General features: G+C 43.8%; 1 protein-coding gene across 1 annotated transcript; it reads left to right on the plus strand.

The window, feature by feature from the left end:
• Positions 1–570: 570 nt before the first annotated feature.
• Positions 571–7,712, plus strand: mc5ra (melanocortin 5a receptor; the record flags this gene model as incomplete). The annotated part of the gene is made up of 4 exons (XM_080038878.1): positions 571–738; positions 1,319–1,425; positions 6,033–6,221; positions 7,142–7,712. The coding sequence occupies 4 exons, from the start codon at positions 571–573 to the stop codon at positions 7,710–7,712; spliced, it is 1,035 nt and encodes a 344-aa protein (XP_079895004.1).
• Positions 7,713–8,498: the final 786 nt, after the last annotated feature.

Raw genomic sequence — 8,498 nt, forward strand, 5'->3', positions numbered from 1 at the left:
CCTATTTACAAGCATATTCTAGTCCAAACCTTTGTTCCAGGTGCCTCAAAATAATTTAGTTTGGATTTTTGATGTTAGAATCATTCAATACCAAGAATTAAATGAAGAGTAAGTATGATTTGTAAACTAACTGCAGGCTCTGCAAATGTAAACAAATCTCCCTCTCTCTCTGAAACTACATAGTGCACCTTTAAACAAACTAAATATAACAAGTTCATTAGTAGGCTGTAGAGATGCTACTGGGCAGCTGCTTTTCACTTCATCAAGTCATTGTGCTAAGCTACGTATAAGCTAACCGACGGCTGGCGGTGGTGACACATTTCCCATACAGACATGATGTATCAATCTGAATATCTCACAACATATTTCTTAGCGGTGGACTGTTGCCTTCAGTGTGTCATGTGTTTTAGGGTTAGGGTTAGATACAACCCCAAACCTCTATAGTAATTAAATAACATATTCTACATAATGAACATAGTATTTCACTTTGGAACCTGTTTGCAGTGTGCTTGAGTGAATGGCCTCCACAAAAGAGCAGCAGTGATGTGGGCCAGGGCCACAGCAGCCGGGATGAATGTGTCTGAAGGCTCCCTCTACCAAGAGGGGGGGATGTTGGATAACTCCACCGGGACGTACTCCTACTATCACCAAAACTACACCCTGTCCCCTCCTCTGCTACCAGACAAGACCAGCACCTCCAAGCCTGCAGCATGCGAGCAGCTCCATATCGCTATAGAGGTATGGACAGTATGGATACTACTGTACAACATAATATATATGCTGTTGTGTTTTTTAAACATTTGGGTAACACTTAACAATAAGGGTACATTAATCAACTTAATACTCAATACTTAGTTAAGCATTGATTAACTGCTAATGCTTGGTTATTAACGGTTGGTAAATGCTTGCTTGAGCATTTACTATGCTTATTAAATGAATGCTTAGTTATAAGCATAACGGTTAGTTAATGCTAGGTAATGCTTATTGCTTATTAAGCATAACAAAGCAGTTATTATTGGTAAGTTACTGCATTAACTAAGCATTTACTAACTGTTAATGTACCCTTATTGTAAAGTGTCACCAACATTTGAACTATATCCAACCTCATTGTTTTTAAATACTCCATTGTGTTCAATTGTATTCCATTATGTTCGACTACATCCAATTAACCTCAACTCCTATAGCGTAACACTTTCCTGCTTTGGCATGAGAGTGACATATCCCTCTCACACTGATTCCTTTGAACAGTTTTAGTAGAGAAAGACCATACTTACATTCTACTGATCATCTCTGCTGTACTGTATGCTCCTCTCGTCAGGTCTTTCTGATCCTCGGTATCATCTCCCTGCTGGAGAACATCTTGGTCATCACAGCCATAGTAAAGAACAAGAACCTCCACTCACCCATGTACTTCTTTGTCTGCAGGTGAATGCTTCCAGTCCATGCTTGTTCAATTTCCCGCATATTTTATACAAGGGCTGTAGGATAACAAAAGTTAGTCTTTTCAACTTAAAAAGCCAGTGTTGATCCTTAGACACACACGCACACAGTAAAAGCTTTCCAGAATTGCTGACACCTTTAAGATGAAATATCAGTCCCCTTGGGTCTCTTATCATTTCAATAACTGTATGTTGTGGGACATATACTGTACATGTAGTTTCACAGGGCTGCTAGTATGGCTGTGGTATCTTCATAATCAAGAAGAAAAAAACGGAATACTCAAAGTGGGGCTTTAATGATGAAATTGTTATTTGTCACTGTGACATGAACATATGGGCATGCAGGAGGAAGGCTACTGGATTCATTGATAGAAAGCACATACAGTGGCTTGAAAAAGTATTCATACCCCTTGAACTTTACCAAATCTTTGTCACATTACAAGCACACACATACATTTATTTTATTGGGATTTCAGTTGATGGACCAACACAAAGTGGAGCATAATTTTGAAGTGGAATGTAAGTGAAACATGGTTTTAAATTTATTTTTATAAATAAAAGACTGAAAATGTGGTGTGCATAAGTATTCAGCCCCCCTGAGACAATACGTTGTTGAACCACCTGTCACTGCAATTACAGCTCCAAGTCTATTTGGGTATGTCTCTACCAGCTTTTGCACATACAGACTGACATTTTTGCCCATTCTCTTTTGAAAAATAGCTTGAACTTCAGAATCAGAGTCAGATTGGATGGAAAGTGTCTGTGAACAGCAATTTTCAAGTATTTCCACATATTCTCAATTGTATTTGGATCTGGACCTTGACTGGGCCATTCTAACACATGCCTATGCTTTGATCTAAACCATTCCATTGTAGATCTGGCTGTATGTTTATGGTAGTTGTCCTTCTGGAAGGTGAACCTCCGCCCCAGTCTCAACACTGTTGCAGACTCTAACAGGTTATCTGCCCTGTATTTGGCTCCATACATACATCTTCCTATCAACTCTAACCAGCTTCCCTGTCCCTGCAGAAGAAAAGCACCTCCACAGCATGATGCTGCCACCACCATGTTTCACGGTAGGGATGGTGTGTTCAGGGTGATGTGCAGAGTTCGTTTTCCACCAAACATTGCGATTTGCATTTAGGCTAAAAACTTCAAGTTTGGTCTCGTCTGAATATGCTGTGTCCCCCGAATGGCTTGTGGCAAGGGCTGGAGGAAGGTGCTCTGGTCAGATGAGAACAAAATCGAAGTTTTTGGCCTTAATACAAAATGCAATGTGTGGTGGAAAACTGACACTGCACATCACCCTATACACACCATCCCCACCGTGAAACAAGGTGGTGGCAGCATCATGCTGTGGGGGTGATTTTCTTCTGCAGGGACAGGGAAGCTGGTCAGACTTGATAGGGCACACAACCTGTGACCCCGGAATTCCACTGGCTGCGCGTGCGTTGTCCAACGGTTTTGCTCCGTGCGCCCACGTCCGTCAACACCCACCGGCTCCGTTTTCAAAGCAGGCACGGCCAGCTCCACTGAACAGCTGGAGTCGCGAGACCAAGGAGTTCCCGCGGTAATAAAAGTGACGGCTGATCGCTCTTGATAATATGATTCTCCTATATGGTATTTACACAACAACGAACGCACGGAAGGTTATTGTTCCCATCCGAACGAGTAAAAGAACAGTGGACATGCTTGTACAGGTCCTTCTCATATAATTAGCATATTGTGATAAAGTTGATTATTTTCCATAATGTAATGATAATAATTGAACTTTCATATATTTTAGATTCATTGCACACCAACTGAAATATTTCAGGTCTTTTGTTGTTTTAATACTGATGATTTTGGCATACAGCTCATGAAAACCCAAAATTCCTATCTCAAAAAATTAGTGTGGCAAGAAAACGCTGCACAACCAGAAGAGGTGACCGGACCCTGAGGAGGATTGTGGAGAAGGGCCGATTCCAGACATTGGGGGACATGCGGAAGCAGTGGACTGAGTCTGGAGTAGAAACATCCAGAGCCACCGTGCACAGGCGTGTGCAGGAAATGGGCTACAGGTGCCGCATTCCCCAGGTCAAGCCACTTTTGAACCAGAAACAGCGGCAGAAGCGCCTGACCTGGGCTACAGAGAAGCAGCACTGGACTGTTGCTCAGTGGTCCAAAGTACTTTTTTCGGATGAAAGCAAATTTTGCATGTCATTCGGAAATCAAGGTGCCAGAGTCTGGAGGAAGACTGGGGAGAAGGAAATGCCAAAATGCCTGAAGTCCAGTGTCAAGTACCCACAGTCAGTGATGGTCTGTGGTGCCATGTCAGCTGCTGGTGTTGGTCCACTGTGTTTTATCAAAGGCAGGGTCAATGCAGCTAGCTATCACGAGATTTTGGAGCATTTCATGCTTCCATCTGCTGAAAAGCTTTATGGAGATGAAGATTTCATTTTTCAACAAGACCTGGCACCTGCTCACAGTGCCAAAACCACTGGTAAATGGTTTACTGACCATGGTATTACTGTGCTCAATTGGCCTGCCAACTCTCCTGACCTGAACCCCATAGAGAATCTGTGGGATATTGTGAAGAGGAAGTTGAGAGACACCAGACCCAACACTGTGGATGAGCTTAAGGCCGCTATCGAAGCATCCTGGGCCTCCATAACACCTCAGCAGTGCCACAGGCTGATTGCCTCCATGCCACGCCGCATTGAAGCAGTCATTTCTGCGAAAGGATTCCCGACCAAGTATTGAGTGCATAACTGAACATAATTATTTGAAGGTTGACTTTTTTGTATTAAAAACACTTTTCTTTTATTGGTAGGGATTTTTGAGATAGGGATTTTTGGTTTTTCTTAACTTTTTTGCCAAAATCATCAATATTAAAACAATAAAAGGCTTGAACTACTTCAGTTGTGTGTAATGAATCTAAAATATATGAAAGTCTAATGTTTATCAGTACATTACAGAAAATATTGAACTTTATCACAATATGCTAATTATATGAAAAGGACCTGTATATGTCTCTGTTTTGAGATTGTTACCTGCAGTGAACACCGAGTGTCTTATTTTGAAAATTATCCGAAGGTTTTATTGTTTTGTCGGCGCTTGTGTTCCTGTCTATCTCGATGTGTTCTGTGCTAAATTGAGCTCCGGCATCCAGCAAAAATAGAAGCAGTGCGTATTTTACTGGACAGCTGGAGCAGCAGCAGAGCAGAGAGACGGTGCAGCGGAGCTTGTGGACGCTCGCTCACGCACTGACTAAAGTAAAAACCTGACAGCTCCGCTGCCGTGCGGGAGCGGAGAAGGACCGGATAGGCAGCCAGTGGAATTAGGCTTTTGGAGTCTGCAACAGACTTGAGACTGGGGCGGAGTTTCACCTTCAAGGAAGACAACTACCCTAAACATACAGTCATATTTACAATGGAATGGTTTAGATCAAAGCATAGTCATGTGTTAAGGCCAGGACACACCGGTCCGACTACCGACCGTCACCCGAAAATGGAGTCTGCCGTTTTAGGCAGCTCCAGTCTGCCCGTCGCGGCCAAAAAAATGCCAAGAACACACCGAGCCGACTACTGACTTTCCGTACGCTCTGCGCTTGCACGGGACGTAATGTCTCCATAACGGCAGGTGGCGCTAATCTGTATTGTGGCCCAAAAAAATACGGAAGCCGGAAATGATGGGACAGCTCTCTAGACCATAAACATAGATATAAATACGTATTTATATTTATGGACCATAAAGAGCACCATTTTTAGCAGAGAGTGTCGAGCATGGTGTCTAGCAGTCAAAAAGGGTTGATGCATGTGAGTACTCGCTGAACGAAACAAACAAACACATTAAAACAATGGCTAGCGATGCGATACTGTTGTCAGCTGTTTGTGCTACCCGCCTCACTTCCGGGCTTCACTGATTCGCTAGCCCTCCACCAATCAAATTGCTCCGTCTGAAAGAAGCCCGACGACATCTACGCCGGCCGACATCACCGAACACACCAAACAGATTTGTGTCCCCGCCCCCTCCAGACTCTCCGACTATGTCCGATGGCCGATTATCGGGCCGGTGTGTCCTGGCCTTTAGAATAGCCCAGTCAAAGTCCAGACCTAAATACAATTAAGAATATCTGGAAAGACTTGAAAATTGCTGTTCGTAGCAATTTCCATCCAATCTGACGCAGAATCTGAAGCTCAAGCTATTTTGCAAAGAAGAATGGGCAAACATGTCAGTCTGTAGATGTACAAAGCTGGTAGAGACATACCCCAATAGACTCGGAGCTGTAATTGCAGCGATAGGTGGTTCAACAACGTATTGACTCAGGGGGCTGAATACTTTTGCACGCCACAGTTTTCAGTTTTTTATTTATAAAAAAAATCGTAAATCATATTTCATTTTCATTCCACTTCACAATTATGCGCCACTTTGTGTGGTCTATCACATGAAATCCCAATAAAATAAATGCACGTGTGGTTTTAACATGACAAAATGTGGAAAAATTCAAGGGGGATGATTACTTTTTCAAGCAACTGTAGCACATGTAGAGATGTGTTAACAATCTATGCCCATGATAAGAGCTTAACCAGCTCACTGCTTTGGTTGTTGCAGTCTGGCAGTGGCCGACATGCTGGTGAGCGTGTCCAATGCCTGGGAGACCATCATCATTTACCTGCTGAACAACAGGCAGCTGGTAGTGGAGGACCACTTCATCAGGCAGATGGACAATGTCTTTGACTCCATGATCTGCATCTCCGTGGTGGCATCCATGTGTAGCCTGCTGGCCATAGCCGTGGACAGGTAATGAGCTTGTACAATTTCCCCTATTTCCCCCTATATTCTACTGCAGGATTACGACTGAGTCTATTAAACTTAAAGTGCCATTGTTCAGTGTTGATCCTCAATCTTTGTCTGATACAACCACGGACGGATTGGGGCCCCTAGTGAACCCACTGTCACAAACACTCCCTACAAACACATACATCTCCTCAAGTTTATGTAGATACTGTACATTGCAGCACACAGAAAAACACTCTTATACAGTACTTGTGTCTTGTTAAGTCTTGAGGACACTAGAAAACAAATATGAGTGATCATGAAACCGATGACGCCATGCCATTCACCGTGGACAGTGTTGAAAAACTATTTTTCCGCTGGCCCCCTCTGCAACGGTACAAAACTGACTTCCACTACGTTAACGTCCCTTCCAAACTCCTTATAGTTCCCTTGTGATTGCCATCTCCATGAGGTAACAGGCTAACTATGCATAGGTACCTCATACAACCCCACTTCAAAAAAATTAACTGTCCCTTTAAAGCTATAGTGTGTAACTTTTTCATATGAATGAAGCCATCGCTAAATGAAGTGACACAAAGTTGATCAAGCCTTATCAGCGCCACAAAACTCTCTTTGTATTTCGCAAGGGGCAGCGTTGACAAACTGGTATCACTCCCTAACACTTGTGCAGGAGGTCAAGAAGTGCCCTTGAAATTATTCAGTTGTTGATTCTACTGCTAAGAAAAAAACTGGACGTATATCAGAAAGGATTCAAAGCCACGCTCGACCACCGAAGGCTTACCTCATGTAGATGCGCCGATGGTGTTGTTGTAATAATTAAGAATTCCTCATGGGGTGACAGAAGTTACGCACTTTAAGGTTACTTGAAATAAATAGATCGCATATAGGCCACGTCTGACATGAACAAATGCTATCATCCACAGGTACGTGACTATCTTCTACGCGCTGAGGTACCACAACATCATGACGGTGCGGAGAGCCGGCTGCATCATCGGTGGGATCTGGACCTTCTGCACGGGCTGCGGCATCGTCTTCATCGTCTACTCTGACACCACGCCCGTCATCATCTGCCTGGTCTCCATGTTCTTCGCCATGCTCCTCATCATGGCCTCGCTCTACAGCCACATGTTCATGCTGGCCCGCTCGCACGTCAAGCGCATCGCCGCCCTGCCCGGCTACAACTCCATCCACCAGCGGGCCAGCATGAAGGGGGCCATCACCCTCACCATCCTGCTGGGCATCTTCATCGTCTGCTGGGCGCCCTTCTTCCTCCACCTGATCCTCATGATCTCCTGCCCGCGCAACCTCTACTGCGTCTGCTTCATGTCCCACTTCAACATGTACCTCATCCTCATCATGTGCAACTCGGTGATCGACCCGCTCATCTACGCCTTCAGGAGCCAGGAGATGAGGAAGACCTTCAAGGAGATCATCTGCTGCTATAGTCTGAGGAACGCCTGCACCAACATCTGCGCTATGACGGGTAAGTATTGAGAGACGCAGGGTAGGTAGGGGTAGGGGAACGAGGATGAACTGACTGGATGCAACACTGGAGCATAACCATGAGATATTCTATTCAAAAACATTCTTTGAGAACTGGTTCATTGCACCTTTCAGTGTATTAGTCATGCACAATGTTGTCGTCTGTCCAGTATGAACTACAAAAGGGGGAACTCAGTACGTAGGAAGGTTAAACTACTGTGTCCTGATATAGCCTATCCACCATGTACACAATGTGGCTAGTTTATTAGGTGTATTATTTGAAAACTAAGCCAGGTCCATTTGAAATCATGACTCATTTGGAAGTGCGTCACAGAAAAACGTTTGTGGCCTTCCTTTCAACTAGTAGAAGTGAATTTAGTCCTTTAGTCTTTTTTTTTAATCAGTGAACTTTTTTTATACCATTCCATACCAAATACAGTATTTCTTTTTGCCTTCTATCATCTGTAAACCTTAAATCAAGGGAATCAAATACCCGTTTTCCACCAAGGCAGTTTGAGCACTGGTTGGGAGCAGGAGGCCAATTGCAGACCAGTTATTTGTGTTTCCACAGCAGGGAAACTGGTTCCAGAGCAGCACAGACTCTTTGCTGGTCTAGAACCAAGAATTGCTTACGGTAGGAGGAACTGACTGAATGCAACACTGGAGCATAACCATGAGGTATTAACTCTTAACTCTCTCTTTGAGAACTGGTTTATTCCAACTTTCAGTGTATAGTCCTCTGTCCATTATGAACAATAAAATAATGACTCATGTGGAAGTGGGTCACAGGGTACTCAT

The sequence above is a fragment of the Ammodytes marinus genome, assembly GCF_949987685.1.
Source record: "Ammodytes marinus genome assembly, chromosome: 13".
Lineage (NCBI taxonomy): Eukaryota > Metazoa > Chordata > Actinopteri > Uranoscopiformes > Ammodytidae > Ammodytes > Ammodytes marinus.